At 32.6% G+C, this 18,524-nt stretch overlaps 2 protein-coding genes across 2 annotated transcripts in view; both read left to right on the top strand.

Annotated features, from left to right (window-relative positions):
* LOC106050532 (uncharacterized) overlaps positions 1–7,881 on the top strand; it is a 94,572-nt gene extending 86,691 nt beyond the window's left edge. The window contains exons 120-145 of the mRNA XM_056004991.1: positions 62–205; positions 554–665; positions 769–823; positions 985–1,058; positions 1,161–1,225; positions 1,319–1,497; positions 1,593–1,703; positions 1,894–2,157; positions 2,280–2,492; positions 2,722–2,736; positions 2,936–3,086; positions 3,199–3,398; positions 3,661–3,741; positions 3,865–3,969; positions 4,501–4,647; positions 4,738–4,885; positions 5,034–5,177; positions 5,526–5,637; positions 5,741–5,795; positions 5,957–6,030; positions 6,133–6,197; positions 6,291–6,469; positions 6,565–6,675; positions 6,866–7,129; positions 7,252–7,464; positions 7,693–7,881. Coding sequence (XP_055860966.1) covers positions 62–205; positions 554–665; positions 769–823; positions 985–1,058; positions 1,161–1,225; positions 1,319–1,497; positions 1,593–1,703; positions 1,894–2,157; positions 2,280–2,492; positions 2,722–2,736; positions 2,936–3,086; positions 3,199–3,398; positions 3,661–3,741; positions 3,865–3,969; positions 4,501–4,647; positions 4,738–4,885; positions 5,034–5,177; positions 5,526–5,637; positions 5,741–5,795; positions 5,957–6,030; positions 6,133–6,197; positions 6,291–6,469; positions 6,565–6,675; positions 6,866–7,129; positions 7,252–7,464; positions 7,693–7,763 — 3,352 coding nt within the window. The 3' untranslated portion in view covers positions 7,764–7,881. The remainder of the gene's footprint in view (positions 1–61; positions 206–553; positions 666–768; positions 824–984; positions 1,059–1,160; positions 1,226–1,318; positions 1,498–1,592; positions 1,704–1,893; positions 2,158–2,279; positions 2,493–2,721; positions 2,737–2,935; positions 3,087–3,198; positions 3,399–3,660; positions 3,742–3,864; positions 3,970–4,500; positions 4,648–4,737; positions 4,886–5,033; positions 5,178–5,525; positions 5,638–5,740; positions 5,796–5,956; positions 6,031–6,132; positions 6,198–6,290; positions 6,470–6,564; positions 6,676–6,865; positions 7,130–7,251; positions 7,465–7,692) is intronic.
* Positions 7,801–18,524, top strand: part of LOC106050527 (uncharacterized) — a 67,001-nt gene continuing 56,277 nt past the window's right edge. The window contains exons 1-34 of the mRNA XM_056045581.1: positions 7,801–7,825; positions 7,907–8,057; positions 8,170–8,369; positions 8,632–8,712; positions 8,836–8,940; positions 9,472–9,618; positions 9,708–9,855; positions 10,499–10,610; positions 10,714–10,768; positions 10,930–11,003; positions 11,106–11,170; positions 11,264–11,442; positions 11,538–11,648; positions 11,839–12,102; positions 12,225–12,437; positions 12,667–12,681; positions 12,881–13,031; positions 13,144–13,343; positions 13,649–13,684; positions 13,808–13,912; positions 14,444–14,590; positions 14,680–14,827; positions 14,977–15,120; positions 15,471–15,582; positions 15,686–15,740; positions 15,902–15,975; positions 16,078–16,142; positions 16,236–16,414; positions 16,510–16,620; positions 16,811–17,074; positions 17,197–17,409; positions 17,639–17,653; positions 17,853–18,003; positions 18,116–18,315. Of these exons, the coding sequence (XP_055901556.1) occupies positions 7,801–7,825; positions 7,907–8,057; positions 8,170–8,369; positions 8,632–8,712; positions 8,836–8,940; positions 9,472–9,618; positions 9,708–9,855; positions 10,499–10,610; positions 10,714–10,768; positions 10,930–11,003; positions 11,106–11,170; positions 11,264–11,442; positions 11,538–11,648; positions 11,839–12,102; positions 12,225–12,437; positions 12,667–12,681; positions 12,881–13,031; positions 13,144–13,343; positions 13,649–13,684; positions 13,808–13,912; positions 14,444–14,590; positions 14,680–14,827; positions 14,977–15,120; positions 15,471–15,582; positions 15,686–15,740; positions 15,902–15,975; positions 16,078–16,142; positions 16,236–16,414; positions 16,510–16,620; positions 16,811–17,074; positions 17,197–17,409; positions 17,639–17,653; positions 17,853–18,003; positions 18,116–18,315 (4,315 nt within the window). The remainder of the gene's footprint in view (positions 7,826–7,906; positions 8,058–8,169; positions 8,370–8,631; positions 8,713–8,835; positions 8,941–9,471; positions 9,619–9,707; positions 9,856–10,498; positions 10,611–10,713; positions 10,769–10,929; positions 11,004–11,105; positions 11,171–11,263; positions 11,443–11,537; positions 11,649–11,838; positions 12,103–12,224; positions 12,438–12,666; positions 12,682–12,880; positions 13,032–13,143; positions 13,344–13,648; positions 13,685–13,807; positions 13,913–14,443; positions 14,591–14,679; positions 14,828–14,976; positions 15,121–15,470; positions 15,583–15,685; positions 15,741–15,901; positions 15,976–16,077; positions 16,143–16,235; positions 16,415–16,509; positions 16,621–16,810; positions 17,075–17,196; positions 17,410–17,638; positions 17,654–17,852; positions 18,004–18,115; positions 18,316–18,524) is intronic.

The following is an 18,524-nucleotide window of genomic DNA, read 5'->3' as shown; positions in this document are numbered from 1 at the left end:
ATAGTTTTTTTTTTCACATTGTTTTGCTTGATTGTACCAAGTCCATTTTAATTTCCAACAGATTCTGTGTATCATACACTGGCTGTGGCAATGTAATTACCAACTATGCTGGCACTGAAATTTGTGTTCCAGACACTTCATGCACTTTAAATGGGACATGTACACAATACTACAGCCAAATTCAACTTGGCGTTTATCATATTGGGTAATTTGTTTTCTTTGATTGTTTTTAATATTCTAATGAGATAAATGTTTTCCATAGGTTCTTTTTTTTTTTTTTATGGTTCAAGCCAAAGATACCAAAGTTTGCAGTCAACTGGTCTAAATATTCTGAGTAAAGATGATCACCTTTCTCATAAGTAGTTTGATCATGCTGCACACTATTTCTTCATGGTCATCACTTCAAAGAATATAAGAAGCTAGCTATTTGTTGCTCTTGTTTGTTGCTGTAATACATTTGTATCTTTTAGCAGATTAGTAAACTTTATATTCATCCAATTGTCATATAGTTTCTGTTTTGTGTTCTAATGTCCATATTTGCATTTATTTTTAGAACCTATGTACCATCTTCAAGTCAGACCAATAGCCATGATCAAAGTTCAGTAGAGGCACTAATGGTGGCATTATATGATACTTCAAAATTATATCAATGGATTCCAATAATGGTACTTAACACTGTATGGCTACTAAATTTGGCCCTTACTAGCTTTATATTGCAGTTTTATTGAATGCTACATTAAGATTTTTAAAACATTTTTTTCTTTCTAGAACTACCAACCCATTAGACTGGTGCAACCTTTTGAAATCAAAATAACTTCTATAGGTTAGTATTTTTAGACTTGTCATCCTACATCTTGTTGTTGTAGTTTTCTTTCTTGCTCTAAAATTAGCTTTCTTCTTATGGACAATAATGGTGTATTTCAAGTGGTTTATAATAAAAAGAAGAAACATTATTTAATGATAAAAATGCTAACTTATCCTCAGATGATGTCAGCCAACAAGTGTTGTACGTAACAAATATCTGGTCAAGACAAAATTACTGGACAGATCAACTGCAGGTTGGCTACCTTGTTTGTTTAAATGTTTGAATCGGACAATGATTATATCCTGTTCTTTTTTTTTGTCTATAATTGTAAAGCACTGCAATTTTGTCTTTTCAGGTTTACAACACTATATTCCAAAATATACCAGAGTTTATCAGCACCTATTTACTTAGTAGCTACAGGTAAGAGGAACATTTTTGTAACTGGCAAGACAAGATAAAAGGTAAATTGTAAATCTGAGTATCAATTGTCTTTTTTTTTTTTTATTTGTTCAGTCCATCCTATGACACAACCATCTCTTATTATGAAATTTGGCTCCGAAAAAATGTGGATGACCTTCTGATTGAACGCATGGCTAAAACTATGGTATTGTCCCATGAAAAATTAGGAGGCAATCTAACAGGACCACTACTTTTATACAAGACACAGCAAGATAGAGCAGATGGAAAGATGGGTAAGTAGCTATTACAATCACAATTGTTTTGTAGTCTTATACATTTTATGCATCATTAGCTGTTCTGTTCTTAATATGTAATTGTGTTTTTACAGCCACCACTTGGAAAGATGTAATCAACAGTCTTTCAGTTGGCCAGTATTTTTGTAGTGGAGGAAACTTTATCCTTACTGATAGAGGCAATGGATATTTTGACTGTATTGAAGGTAAGCACTAACTTTTTATATACATAAAAATGGTAAAAATAAGGTGGCACTTGTTGAGGTCACTTCACTCTAAAACTAGTGTTTTTTTCTGAATGTTTCTTACTTTACTTAAGACATAAAATGAGTGGCATTTCTCTTGATAATATGCATAGTAATTTACCTTGCATATGAATGTTTATTTTCCTAACAGCATGTGGAAAGTGGACATGGGGAGAAAACTGCACAGAGCAATGCAACTGCACCAAAGGCAACACTGTGGTGTGTGAAAGAGAAAAAGGCTCATGTATCTGTACATCCAACTTTGAGGGATCATCCTGTGAACATCTCATTGATCGTTGTGCATTGTATTCTCCTTGTGATGAACACTCTGATTGCATCAACCTTCTTACACATTATGAGTGTAGATGCCATGAAGGCTACAAGCATAATCCCTACAACACAAATATTTGTGAAGGTATTTATGAATGTATAAAAGTGCTTTGCATTTAATGGATTGAATCCACCAAACTACCTAACCTTAAAACTACCTAAACTTTGACTCTTTTGTTAGCACTTGGTCATTTTCATTCTAAACAGCATGCAGTGGCTGGACATTTGGCTCTGACTGTAACTCCTCATGTAGTTGTCACACTGACAATACAGAGAGCTGTGATGGCTTGATTGGAAACTGTACATGTAAATCTGGATTTGAATCAACATTGTGTGATGTTGACATGAATGAATGTCTACAAAAAGTTAGCCCTTGTGCTGAAAACTTGCAGTGTTACAATACATATGGAAGCTATCTGTGTGAGTATTATTGACATTTTAGAAAGAAGATTAGAGCACTGAACTCTTTTATTTAAGGTGTACCTTTGGCACAAGTGCATCTTCCCATGAGGATTTATTTATCTGGATATCAGTGTGACTTACTTTTCAAATCAATTGTATAGCTATGTTAATAGTTCTTTTAGCTGGAGCCCAAAAGAATGTATTTATTTATTTATTTATTTATTTATTTTAAACTTTTGTTTTACAGGTGTTGAAAACTTTGGTGAGTATCAGTGTGTTTTCTTTAAACAATTACAACACATGCAGCACTCTATGTGATTGGTTAGAATTAACTGTGTGACAAATGTTAAAGAAAATGAAATATAATTACCCCATCAACAGTTGCATTATCAAGAAGTTATCTCATGACATGTTCAAGTCCTAAAAGTGAGACTTTGATGATTTTACATTTATCTTTTCAGTCTACTCAAAATTAACCTTAGCCCAAGCCAACTTAGGGAATGACACAGATAATGTGGTGTATACTTTCCAGCAAATGTTGCAGTCTTGGTTGGACCAATATTCCTGGGCTGGAATCAAAATTATAGTTTCCTTCTATGACATAAAGCATGGGTAAAGTTTGGCAGTACTTTAAATAGTGTGCAATTTTTGTTTTTGTGTTCATACAATTCTTTCTTAGGATTTCTTCTACACATTACTAATTAAGATTTTTTCCACCCCACAGATTAACCAGCACAGATCTATCCTATAATCTTATCACTGTTTATGGAAGTCAGTCGTTAGACTATTACTTGATGCAAATCATTTACAGTCATTTCATTGCACAATCAAGACAACTGACAGTTAATGGTACAGACTATGAGATATTAGCATTTAAAGTCTATGAGACTTTTGAAGAAGCAAGACTTAACATCAATCCCAAAGGTTCGTATGATAAAATAGCAATTACTACTAAATAGCAAATACATTAAACAAATTATTCTAACTTGTGCTAAAAGGAAATTCAACTACTATTTGAAATATGCTCCAATAGCTCTATTTTATATTATCTATCATGGAAATGTTTTTGTGTGAATCTATACACTTTTTTTTCGCATTTTATTTTTTAAAAAAGAGTGGGGGGGTTTTTTTGTAAAGAAATAAATGTATGTTTATACTTGACTAATGTGACATTATTTTTTCACAGTATATCAAATGTGTCAGTCTAATGGAATATGTCCATCTAACAGCACTTGTTTAAACTCAGAGTTTCTGCCAATCTGTCAAGGTAATCAGAAACTTGTTAACTAACTCCTACATATTAACATTTCTATCATTATCATCAAGTTCATTAATTTTCTTCATTGATCAGGATGCGCCTAATTTATGTTTTTATAAATGTTTGCTTTAGTCATTTGTGATTATGGCATGTATGCTGAAAAAGAACATTGTGTGGCCTGTCCATCTGGAAAATCTACTTTAGTCCAAGGAGCTGATTCGCAGCATTACTGCATTGGTAAGTCTGGAATGCCCTGTTTTTTTTGCTCAGTATTAAGGAGTATAAAGTGAAGCTTCTTCTTTAAAGGCATATATGACTATGAACACATTTCCTATAAATCTAAAGATGGCTGTGGACTCTATTCTGTGTTTTTAAAGCCTGTTACATTTATATCAACATCTATAAAGATTGGATCAAAGTCTACTCAGCCTGCGATTTCTCTGATAGTCCTCTTAAATCTGTTTTGATTGATTATTCTCTTTGTTACAATGCAAAAATCTCACCAATACTAATAGCCCCATTCCAATATTATCATTTCAGAGTTTCTTGTAGTAGAGTTAGATTTCTTGGTATTTAAAGAAAATCTTGTTATTTTTAAACCTTTTAATTTTTTGTGCCACTGTGCTTCACTAGAGCCTACTTAAAAGTGCATTGCTATGCATGCTAAAACAAGAATAATGTTTATCTTCTCTAATTATATCCAACACATGTTGTAAAATAAACAGTTTTAAATATTTGATTTAACCTTTGTGTGTGTGTGTATTACAGAAAACTGCCAACCTGGTTACCACCTGACTTTTGATAAACTGACCTGTGAGCCTTGTCCACAAGACATGTACTGGAGTGATGCAGATAAAACATGTCATGTCTGTCCATACACTTCATACAACTCAACTTCTTGTCTTGAGGGAGAAGGTGAGTTAATCAGTTTTTAGTTAGTATGTGCAAATATATTCTGAGGAGCAGTTAAACAATAATCTTTAAACTTTTTTTTTTTTTTTTTAGTGAGGGCTGTCAACAATACACTTATAAATATTGAGTTGAATTTAACCATTGTTACACCCAAATGCCTGAATAAAGACCCACAGTATTTTAACAATGTGAATGAAAAAGAATTGGTGCGACTCATGATCTCACAAAATTATTATTCAAGGTACAATTTACTTTAAATATGATACAATACTCTTAGAATTGACACGGTTGAAATGTTTCTTCCAGTGGTATTTAACTCTGTTCTTTTGATAGTTTTTTTTTCACATTGTTTTGCTTGATTGTACCAAGTCCATTTTAATTTCCAACAGATTCTGTGTATCATACACTGGCTGTGGCAATGTAATTACCAACTATGCTGGCACTGAAATTTGTGTTCCAGACACTTCATGCACTTTAAATGGGACATGTACACAATACTACAGCCAAATTCAACTTGGCGTTTATCATATTGGGTAATTTGTTTTCTTTGATTGTTTTTAATATTCTAATGAGATAAATGTTTTCCATAGGTTCTTTTTTTTTTTTTTATGGTTCAAGCCAAAGATACCAAAGTTTGCAGTCAACTGGTCTAAATATTCTGAGTAAAGATGATCACCTTTCTCATAAGTAGTTTGATCATGCTGCACACTATTTCTTCATGGTCATTACTTCAAAGAATATAAGAAGCTAGCTATTTGTTGCTCTTGTTTGTTGCTGTAATACATTTGTATCTTTTAGCAGATTAGTAAACTTTATATTCATCCAATTGTCATATAGTTTCTGTTTTGTGTTCTAATGTCCATATTTGCATTTATTTTTAGAACCTATGTACCATCTTCAAGTCAGACCAATAGCCATGATCAAAGTTCAGTAGAGGCACTAATGGTGGCATTATATGATACTTCAAAATTATATCAATGGATTCCAATAATGGTACTTAACACTGTATGGCTACTAAATTTGGCCCTTACTAGCTTTATATTGCAGTTTTATTGAATGCTACATTAAGATTTTTAAAACATTTTTTTCTTTCTAGAACTACCAACCCATTAGACTGGTGCAACCTTTTGAAATCAAAATAACTTCTATAGGTTAGTATTTTTAGACTTGTCATCCTACATCTTGTTGTTGTAGTTTTATTTCTTGCTCTAAAATTAGCTTTCTTCTTATGGACAATAATGGTGTATTTCAAGTGGTTTATAATAAAAAGAAGAAACATTATTTAATGATAAAAATGCTAACTTATCCTCAGATGATGTCAGCCAACAAGTGTTGTACGTAACAAATATCTGGTCAAGACAAAATTACTGGACAGATCAACTGCAGGTTGGCTACCTTGTTTGTTTAAATGTTTGAATCGGACAATGATTATATCCTGTTCTTTTTTTTTGTCTATAATTGTAAAGCACTGCAATTTTGTCTTTTCAGGTTTACAACACTATATTCCAAAATATACCAGAGTTTATCAGCACCTATTTACTTAGTAGCTACAGGTAAGAGGAACATTTTTGTAACTGGCAAGACAAGATAAAAGGTAAATTGTAAATCTGAGTATCAATTGTCTTTTTTTTTTTTTATTTGTTCAGTCCATCCTATGACACAACCATCTCTTATTATGAAATTTGGCTCCGGAAAAATGTGGATGACCTTCTGATTGAACGCATGGCTAAAACTATGGTATTGTCCCATGAAAAATTAGGAGGCAATCTAACAGGACCACTACTTTTATACAAGACACAGCAAGATAGAGCAGATGGAAAGATGGGTAAGTAGCTATTACAATCACAATTGTTTTGTAGTCTTATACATTTTATGCATCATTAGCTGTTCTGTTCTTAATATGTAATTGTGTTTTTACAGCCACCACTTGGAAAGATGTAATCAACAGTCTTTCAGTTGGCCAGTATTTTTGTAGTGGAGGAAACTTTATCCTTACTGATAGAGGCAATGGATATTTTGACTGTATTGAAGGTAAGCACTAACTTTTTATATACATAAAAATGGTAAAAATAAGGTGGCACTTGTTGAGGTCACTTCACTCTAAAACTAGTGTTTTTTTCTGAATGTTTCTTACTTTACTTAAGACATAAAATGAGTGGCATTTCTCTTGATAATATGCATAGTAATTTACCTTGCATATGAATGTTTATTTTCCTAACAGCATGTGGAAATTGGACATGGGGAGAAAACTGCACAGAGCAATGCAACTGCACCAAAGGCAACACTGTGGTGTGTGAAAGAGAAAAAGGCTCATGTATCTGTACATCCAACTTTGAGGGATCATCCTGTGAACATCTCATTGATCGTTGTGCATTGTATTCTCCTTGTGATGAACACTCTGATTGCATCAACCTTCTTACACATTATGAGTGTAGATGCCATGAAGGCTACAAGCATAATCCCTACAACACAAATATTTGTGAAGGTATTTATGAATGTATAAAAGTGCTTTGCATTTAATGGATTGAATCCACCAAACTACCTAACCTTAAAACTACCTAAACTTTGACTCTTTTGTTAGCACTTGGTCATTTTCATTCTAAACAGCATGCAGTGGCTGGACATTTGGCTCTGACTGTAACTCCTCATGTAGTTGTCACACTGACAATACAGAGAGCTGTGATGGCTTGATTGGAAACTGTACATGTAAATCTGGATTTGAATCAACATTGTGTGATGTTGACATGAATGAATGTCTACAAAAAGTTAGCCCTTGTGCTGAAAACTTGCAGTGTTACAATACATATGGAAGCTATCTGTGTGAGTATTATTGACATTTTAGAAAGAAGATTAGAGCACTGAACTCTTTTATTTAAGGTGTACCTTTGGCACAAGTGCATCTTCCCATGAGGATTTATTTATCTGGATATCAGTGTGACTTACTTTTCAAATCAATTGTATAGCTATGTTAATAGTTCTTTTAGCTGGAGCCCAAAGAATGTATTTATTTATTTATTTATTTATTTATTTTAAACTTTTGTTTTACAGGTGTTGAAAACTTTGGTGAGTATCAGTGTGTTTTCTTTAAACAATTACAACACATGCAGCACTCTATGTGATTGGTTAGAATTAACTGTGTGACAAATGTTAAAGAAAATGAAATATAATTACCCCATCAACAGTTGCATTATCAAGAAGTTATCTCATGACATGTTCAAGTCCTAAAAGTGAGACTTTGATGATTTTACATTTATCTTTTCAGTCTACTCTAAATTAACCTTAGCCCAAGCCAACTTAGGGAATGACACAGATAATGTGGTGTATACTTTCCAGCAAATGTTGCAGTCTTGGTTGGACCAATATTCCTGGGCTGGAATCAAAATTATAGTTTCCTTCTATGACATAAAGCATGGGTAAAGTTTGGCAGTACTTTAAATAGTGTGCAATTTTTGTTTTTGTGTTCATACAATTCTTTCTTAGGATTTCTTCTACATATTACTAATTAAGATTTTTTCCACCCCACAGATTAACCAGCACAGATCTATCCTATAATCTTATCACTGTTTATGGAAGTCAGTCGTTAGACTATTACTTGATGCAAATCATTTACAGTCATTTCATTGCACAATCAAGACAACTGACAGTTAATGGTACAGACTATGAGATATTAGCATTTAAAGTCTATGAGACTTTTGAAGAAGCAAGACTTAACATCAATCCCAAAGGTTCGTATGATAAAATAGCAATTACTACTAAATAGCAAATACATTAAACAAATTTTTCTAACTTGTGCTAAAAGGAAATTCAACTACTATTTGAAATATGCTCCAATAGCTCTATTTTATATTATCTATCATGGAAATGTTTTTGTGTGAATCTATACACTTTTTTTTCGCATTTTATTTTTTAAAAAAGAGTGGGGGGTTTTTTTTGTAAAGAAATAAATGTATGTTTATACTTGACTAATGTGACATTATTTTTTCACAGTATATCAAATGTGTCAGTCTAATGGAATATGTCCATCTAACAGCACTTGTTTAAACTCAGAGTTTCTGCCAATCTGTCAAGGTAATCAGAAACTTGTTAACTAACTCCTACATATTAACATTTCTATCATTATCATCAAGTTCATTAATTTTCTTCATTGATCAGGATGCGCCTAATTTATGTTTTTATAAATGTTTGCTTTAGTCATTTGTGATTATGGCATGTATGCTGAAAAAGAACATTGTGTGGCCTGTCCATCTGGAAAATCTACTTTAGTCCAAGGAGCTGATTCGCAGCATTACTGCATTGGTAAGTCTTGAATGCCCTGTTTTTTTTGCTCAGTATTAAGGAGTATAAAGTGAAGCTTCTTCTTTAAAGGCATATATGACTATGAACACATTTCCTATAAATCTAAAGATGGCTGTGGACTCTATTCTGTGTTTTTAAAGCCTGTTACATTTATATCAACATCTATAAAGATTGGATCAAAGTCTACTCAGCCTGCGATTTCTCTGATAGTCCTCTTAAATCTGTTTTGATTGATTATTCTCTTTGTTACAATGCAAAAATCTCACCAATACTAATAGCCCCATTCCAATATTATCATTTCAGAGTTTCTTGTAGTAGAGTTAGATTTCTTGGTATTTAAAGAAAATCTTGTTATTTTTAAACCTTTTAATTTTTTGTGCCACTGTGCTTCACTAGAGCCTACTTAAAAGTGCATTGCTATGCATGCTAAAACAAGAATAATGTTTATCTTCTCTAATTATATCCAACACATGTTGTAAAATAAACAGTTTTAAATATTTGATTTAACCTTTGTGTGTGTGTGTATTACAGAAAACTGCCAACCTGGTTACCACCTGACTTTTGATAAACTGACCTGTGAGCCTTGTCCACAAGACATGTACTGGAGTGATGCAGATAAAACATGTCATGTCTGTCCATACACTTCATACAACTCAACTTCTTGTCTTGAGGGAGAAGGTGAGTTAATCAGTTTTTAGTTAGTATGTGCAAATATATTCTGAGGAGCAGTTAAACAATAATCTTTAAACTTTTTTTTTTTTTTTTAGTGAGGGCTGTCAACAATACACTTATAAATATTGAGTTGAATTTAACCATTGTTACACCCAAATGCCTGAATAAAGACCCACAGTATTTTAACAATGTGAATGAAAAAGAATTGGTGCGACTCATGATCTCACAAAATTATTATTCAAGGTACAATTTACTTTAAATATGATACAATACTCTTAGAATCGACACGGTTGAAATGTTTCTTCCAGTGGTATTTAACTCTGTTCTTTTGATAGTTTTTTTTTTCACATTGTTTTGCTTGATTGTACCAAGTCCATTTTAATTTCCAACAGATTCTGTGTATCATACACTGGCTGTGGCAATGTAATTACCAACTATGCTGGCACTGAAATTTGTGTTCCAGACACTTCATGCACTTTAAATGGGACATGTACACAATACTACAGCCAAATTCAACTTGGCGTTTATCATATTGGGTAATTTGTTTTCTTTGATTGTTTTTAATATTCTAATGAGATAAATGTTTTCCATAGGTTCTTTTTTTTTTTTTTTTATGGTTCAAGCCAAAGATACCAAAGTTTGCAGTCAACTGGTCTAAATATTCTGAGTAAAGATGATCACCTTTCTCATAAGTAGTTTGATCATGCTGCACACTATTTCTTCATGGTCATCACTTCAAAGAATATAAGAAGCTAGCTATTTGTTGCTCTTGTTTGTTGCTGTAATACATTTGTATCTTTTAGCAGATTAGTAAACTTTATATTCATCCAATTGTCATATAGTTTCTGTTTTGTGTTCTAATGTCCATATTTGCATTTATTTTTAGAACCTATGTACCATCTTCAAGTCAGACCAATAGCCATGATCAAAGTTCAGTAGAGGCACTAATGGTGGCATTATATGATACTTCAAAATTATATCAATGGATTCCAATAATGGTACTTAACACTGTATGGCTACTAAATTTGGCCCTTACTAGCTTTATATTGCAGTTTTATTGAATGCTACATTAAGATTTTTAAAACATTTTTTTCTTTCTAGAACTACCAACCCATTAGACTGGTGCAACCTTTTGAAATCAAAATAACTTCTATAGGTTAGTATTTTTAGACTTGTCATCCTACATCTTGTTGTTGTAGTTTTCTTTCTTGCTCTAAAATTAGCTTTCTTCTTATGGACAATAATGGTGTATTTCAAGTGGTTTATAATAAAAAGAAGAAACATTATTTAATGATAAAAATGCTAACTTATCCTCAGATGATGTCAGCCAACAAGTGTTGTACGTAACAAATATCTGGTCAAGACAAAATTACTGGACAGATCAACTGCAGGTTGGCTACCTTGTTTGTTTAAATGTTTGAATCGGACAATGATTATATCCTGTTCTTTTTTTTTGTCTATAATTGTAAAGCACTGCAATTTTGTCTTTTCAGGTTTACAACACTATATTCCAAAATATACCAGAGTTTATCAGCACCTATTTACTTAGTAGCTACAGGTAAGAGGAACATTTTTGTAACTGGCAAGACAAGATAAAAGGTAAATTGTAAATCTGAGTATCAATTGTCTTTTTTTTTTTTTATTTGTTCAGTCCATCCTATGACACAACCATCTCTTATTATGAAATTTGGCTCCGAAAAAATGTGGATGACCTTCTGATTGAACGCATGGCTAAAACTATGGTATTGTCCCATGAAAAATTAGGAGGCAATCTAACAGGACCACTACTTTTATACAAGACACAGCAAGATAGAGCAGATGGAAAGATGGGTAAGTAGCTATTACAATCACAATTGTTTTGTAGTCTTATACATTTTATGCATCATTAGCTGTTCTGTTCTTAATATGTAATTGTGTTTTTACAGCCACCACTTGGAAAGATGTAATCAACAGTCTTTCAGTTGGCCAGTATTTTTGTAGTGGAGGAAACTTTATCCTTACTGATAGAGGCAATGGATATTTTGACTGTATTGAAGGTAAGCACTAACTTTTTATATACATAAAAATGGTAAAAATAAGGTGGCACTTGTTGAGGTCACTTCACTCTAAAACTAGTGTTTTTTTCTGAATGTTTCTTACTTTACTTAAGACATAAAATGAGTGGCATTTCTCTTGATAATATGCATAGTAATTTACCTTGCATATGAATGTTTATTTTCCTAACAGCATGTGGAAATTGGACATGGGGAGAAAACTGCACAGAGCAATGCAACTGCACCAAAGGCAACACTGTGGTGTGTGAAAGAGAAAAAGGCTCATGTATCTGTACATCCAACTTTGAGGGATCATCCTGTGAACATCTCATTGATCGTTGTGCATTGTATTCTCCTTGTGATGAACACTCTGATTGCATCAACCTTCTTACACATTATGAGTGTAGATGCCATGAAGGCTACAAGCATAATCCCTACAACACAAATATTTGTGAAGGTATTTATGAATGTATAAAAGTGCTTTGCATTTAATGGATTGAATCCACCAAACTACCTAACCTTAAAACTACCTAAACTTTGACTCTTTTGTTAGCACTTGGTCATTTTCATTCTAAACAGCATGCAGTGGCTGGACATTTGGCTCTGACTGTAACTCCTCATGTAGTTGTCACACTGACAATACAGAGAGCTGTGATGGCTTGATTGGAAACTGTACATGTAAATCTGGATTTGAATCAACATTGTGTGATGTTGACATGAATGAATGTCTACAAAAAGTTAGCCCTTGTGCTGAAAACTTGCAGTGTTACAATACATATGGAAGCTATCTGTGTGAGTATTATTGACATTTTAGAAAGAAGATTAGAGCACTGAACTCTTTTATTTAAGGTGTACCTTTGGCACAAGTGCATCTTCCCATGAGGATTTATTTATCTGGATATCAGTGTGACTTACTTTTCAAATCAATTGTATAGCTATGTTAATAGTTCTTTTAGCTGGAGCCCAAAAGAATGTATTTATTTATTTATTTATTTATTTATTTTAAACTTTTGTTTTACAGGTGTTGAAAACTTTGGTGAGTATCAGTGTGTTTTCTTTAAACAATTACAACACATGCAGCACTCTATGTGATTGGTTAGAATTAACTGTGTGACAAATGTTAAAGAAAATGAAATATAATTACCCCATCAACAGTTACATTATCAAGAAGTTATCTCATGACATGTTCAAGTCCTAAAAGTGAGACTTTGATGATTTTACATTTATCTTTTCAGTCTACTCAAAATTAACCTTAGCCCAAGCCAACTTAGGGAATGACACAGATAATGTGGTGTATACTTTCCAGCAAATGTTGCAGTCTTGGTTGGACCAATATTCCTGGGCTGGAATCAAAATTATAGTTTCCTTCTATGACATAAAGCATGGGTAAAGTTTGGCAGTACTTTCAATAGTGTGCAATTTTTGTTTTTGTGTTCATACAATTCTTTCTTAGGATTTCTTCTACATATTACTAATTAAGATTTTTTCCACCCCACAGATTAACCAGCACAGATCTATCCTATAATCTTATCACTGTTTATGGAAGTCAGTCGTTAGACTATTACTTGATGCAAATCATTTACAGTCATTTCATTGCACAATCAAGACAACTGACAGTTAATGGTACAGACTATGAGATATTAGCATTTAAAGTCTATGAGACTTTTGAAGAAGCAAGACTTAACATCAATCCCAAAGGTTCGTATGATAAAATAGCAATTACTACTAAATAGCAAATACATTAAACAAATTATTCTAACTTGTGCTAAAAGGAAATTCAACTACTATTTGAAATATGCTCCAATAGCTCTATTTTATATTATCTATCATGGAAATGTTTTTGTGTGAATCTATACACTTTTTTTTCGCATTTTATTTTTTAAAAAAGAGTGGGGGTTTTTTTTTGTAAAGAAATAAATGTATGTTTATACTTGACTAATGTGACATTATTTTTTCACAGTATATCAAATGTGTCAGTCTAATGGAATATGTCCATCTAACAGCACTTGTTTACTCAGAGTTTCTGCCAATCTGTCAAGGTAATCAGAAACTTGTTAACTAACTCCTACATATTAACATTTCTATCATTATCATCAAGTTCATTAATTTTCTTCATTGATCAGGATGCGCCTAATTTATGTTTTTATAAATGTTTGCTTTAGTCATTTGTGATTATGGCATGTATGCTGAAAAAGAACATTGTGTGGCCTGTCCATCTGGAAAATCTACTTTAGTCCAAGGAGCTGATTCGCAGCATTACTGCATTGGTAAGTCTTGAATGCCCTGTTTTTTTTGCTCAGTATTAAGGAGTATAAAGTGAAGCTTCTTCTTTAAAGGCATATATGACTATGAACACATTTCCTATAAATCTAAAGATGGCTGTGGACTCTATTCTGTGTTTTTAAAGCCTGTTACATTTATATCAACATCTATAAAGATTGGATCAAAGTCTACTCAGCCTGCGATTTCTCTGATAGTCCTCTTAAATCTGTTTTGATTGATTATTCTCTTTGTTACAATGCAAAAATCTCACCAATACTAATAGCCCCATTCCAATATTATCATTTCAGAGTTTCTTGTAGTAGAGTTAGATTTCTTGGTATTTAAAGAAAATCTTGTTATTTTTAAACCTTTTAATTTTTTGTGCCACTGTGCTTCACTAGAGCCTACTTAAAAGTGCATTGCTATGCATGCTAAAACAAGAATAATGTTTATCTTCTCTAATTATATCCAACACATGTTGTAAAATAAACAGTTTTAAATATTTGATTTAACCTTTGTGTGTGTGTGTATTACAGAAAACTGCCAACCTGGTTACCACCTGACTTTTGATAAACTGACCTGTGAGCCTTGTCCACAAGACATGTACTGGAGTGATGCAGATAAAACATGTCATGTCTGTCCATACACTTCATACAACTCAACTTCTTGTCTTGAGGGAGAAGGTGAGTTAATCAGTTTTTAGTTAGTATGTGCAAATATATTCTGAGGAGCAGTTAAACAATAATCTTTAAACTTTTTTTTTTTTTTTTAGTGAGGGCTGTCAACAATACACTTATAAATATTGAGTTGAATTTAACCATTGTTACACCCAAATGCCTGAATAAAGACCCACAGTATTTTAACAATGTGAATGAAAAAGAATTGGTGCGACTCATGATCTCACAAAATTATTATTCAAGGTACAATTTACTTTAAATATGATACAATACTCTTAGAATCGACACGGTTGAAATGTTTCTTCCAGTGGTATTTAACTCTGTTCTTTTGATAGTTTTTTTTTTCACATTGTTTTGCTTGATTGTACCAAGTCCATTTTAATTTCCAACAGATTCTGTGTATCATACACTGGCTGTGGCAATGTAATTACCAACTATGCTGGCACTGAAATTTGTGTTCCAGACACTTCATGCACTTTAAATGGGACATGTACACAATACTACAGCCAAATTCAACTTGGCGTTTATCATATTGGGTAATTTGTTTTCTTTGATTGTTTTTAATATTCTAATGAGATAAATGTTTTCCATAGGTTCTTTTTTTTTTTTTTTTATGGTTCAAGCCAAAGATACCAAAGTTTGCAGTCAACTGGTCTAAATATTCTGAGTAAAGATGATCACCTTTCTCATAAGTAGTTTGATCATGCTGCACACTATTTCTTCATGGTCATCACTTCAAAGAATATAAGAAGCTAGCTATTTGTTGCTCTTGTTTGTTGCTGTAATACATTTGTATCTTTTAGCAGATTAGTAAACTTTATATTCATCCAATTGTCATATAGTTTCTGTTTTGTGTTCTAATGTCCATATTTGCATTTATTTTTAGAACCTATGTACCATCTTCAAGTCAGACCAATAGCCATGATCAAAGTTCAGTAGAGGCACTAATGGTGGCATTATATGATACTTCAAAATTATATCAATGGATTCCAATAATGGTACTTAACACTGTATGGCTACTAAATTTGGCCCTTACTAGCTTTATATTGCAGTTTTATTGAATGCTACATTAAGATTTTTAAAACATTTTTTTCTTTCTAGAACTACCAACCCATTAGACTGGTGCAACCTTTTGAAATCAAAATAACTTCTATAGGTTAGTATTTTTAGACTTGTCATCCTACATCTTGTTGTTGTAGTTTTCTTTCTTGCTCTAAAATTAGCTTTCTTCTTATGGACAATAATGGTGTATTTCAAGTGGTTTATAATAAAAAGAAGAAACATTATTTAATGATAAAAATGCTAACTTATCCTCAGATGATGTCAGCCAACAAGTGTTGTACGTAACAAATATCTGGTCAAGACAAAATTACTGGACAGATCAACTGCAGGTTGGCTACCTTGTTTGTTTAAATGTTTGAATCGGACAATGATTATATCCTGTTCTTTTTTTTTGTCTATAATTGTAAAGCACTGCAATTTTGTCTTTTCAGGTTTACAACACTATATTCCAAAATATACCAGAGTTTATCAGCACCTATTTACTTAGTAGCTACAGGTAAGAGGAACATTTTTGTAACTGGCAAGACAAGATAAAAGGTAAATTGTAAATCTGAGTATCAATTGTCTTTTTTTTTTTTTATTTGTTCAGTCCATCCTATGACACAACCATCTCTTATTATGAAATTTGGCTCCGGAAAAATGTGGATGACCTTCTGATTGAACGCATGGCTAAAACTATGGTATTGTCCCATGAAAAATTAGGAGGCAATCTAACAGGACCACTACTTTTATACAAGACACAGCAAGATAGAGCAGATGGAAAGATGGGTAAGTAGCTATTACAATCACAATTGTTTTGTAGTCTTATACATTTTATGCATCATTAGCTGTTCTGTTCTTAATATGTAATTGTGTTTTTACAGCCACCACTTGGAAAGATGTAATCAACAGTCTTTCAGTTGGCCAGTATTTTTGTAGTGGAGGAAACTTTATCCTTACTGATAGAGGCAATGGATATTTTGACTGTATTGAAGGTAAGCACTAACTTTTTATATACATAAAAATGGTAAAAATAAGGTGGCACTTGTTGAGGTCACTTCACTCTAAAACTAGTGTTTTTTTCTGAATGTTTCTTACTTTACTTAAGACATAAAATGAGTGGCATTTCTCTTGATAATATGCATAGTAATTTACCTTGCATATGAATGTTTATTTTCCTAACAGCATGTGGAAATTGGACATGGGGAGAAAACTGCACAGAGCAATGCAACTGCACCAAAGGCAACACTGTGGTGTGTGAAAGAGAAAAAGGCTCATGTATCTGTACATCCAACTTTGAGGGATCATCCTGTGAACATCTCATTGATCGTTGTGCATTGTATTCTCCTTGTGATGAACACTCTGATTGCATCAACCTTCTTACACATTATGAGTGTAGATGCCATGAAGGCTACAAGCATAATCCCTACAACACAAATATTTGTGAAGGTATTTATGAATGTATAAAAGTGCTTTGCATTTAATGGATTGAATCCACCAAACTACCTAACCTTAAAACTACCTAAACTTTGACTCTTTTGTTAGCACTTGGTCATTTTCATTCTAAACAGCATGCAGTGGCTGGACATTTGGCTCTGACTGTAACTCCTCATGTAGTTGTCACACTGACAATACAGAGAGCTGTGATGGCTTGATTGGAAACTGTACATGTAAATCTGGATTTGAATCAACATTGTGTGATGTTGACATGAATGAATGTCTACAAAAAGTTAGCCCTTGTGCTGAAAACTTGCAGTGTTACAATACATATGGAAGCTATCTGTGTGAGTATTATTGACATTTTAGAAAGAAGATTAGAGCACTGAACTCTTTTATTTAAGGTGTACCTTTGGCACAAGTGCATCTTCCCATGAGGATTTATTTATCTGGATATCAGTGTGACTTACTTTTCAAATCAATTGTATAGCTATGTTAATAGTTCTTTTAGCTGGAGCCCAAAAGAATGTATTTATTTATTTATTTATTTATTTATTTTAAACTTTTGTTTTACAGGTGTTGAAAACTTTGGTGAGTATCAGTGTGTTTTCTTTAAACAATTACAACACATGCAGCACTCTATGTGATTGGTTAGAATTAACTGTGTGACAAATGTTAAAGAAAATGAAATATAATTACCCCATCAACAGTTGCATTATCAAGAAGTTATCTCATGACATGTTCAAGTCCTAAAAGTGAGACTTTGATGATTTTACATTTATCTTTTCAGTCTACTCAAAATTAACCTTAGCCCAAGCCAACTTAGGGAATGACACAGATAATGTGGTGTATACTTTCCAGCAAATGTTGCAGTCTTGGTTGGACCAATATTCCTGGGCTGGAATCAAAATTATAGTTTCCTTCTATGACATAAAGCATGGGTAAAGTTTGGCAGTACTTTAAATAGTGTGCAATTTTTGTTTTTGTGTTCATACAATTCTTTCTTAGGATTTCTTCTACATATTACTAATTAAGATTTTTTCCACCCCACAGATTAACCAGCACAGATCTATCCTATAATCTTATCACTGTTTATGGAAGTCAGTCGTTAGACTATTACTTGATGCAAATCATTTACAGTCATTTCATTGCACAATCAAGACAACTGACAGTTAATGGTACAGACTATGAGATATTAGCATTTAAAGTCTATGAGACTTTTGAAGAAGCAAGACTTAACATCAATCCCAAAGGTTCGTATGATAAAATAGCAATTACTACTAAATAGCAAATACATTAAACAAATTATTCTAACTTGTGCTAAAAGGAAATTCAACTACTATTTGAAATATGCTCCAATAGCTCTATTTTATATTATCTATCATGGAAATGTTTTTGTGTGAATCTATACACTTTTTTTTCGCATTTTATTTTTTAAAAAAGAGTGGGGTTTTTTTTTTGT

The sequence above is a fragment of the Biomphalaria glabrata genome, chromosome 11 (genome assembly GCF_947242115.1).
Source record: "Biomphalaria glabrata chromosome 11, xgBioGlab47.1, whole genome shotgun sequence".
Lineage (NCBI taxonomy): Eukaryota > Metazoa > Mollusca > Gastropoda > Planorbidae > Biomphalaria > Biomphalaria glabrata.
This window is presented reverse-complemented; position numbering and strand designations above follow the sequence as displayed.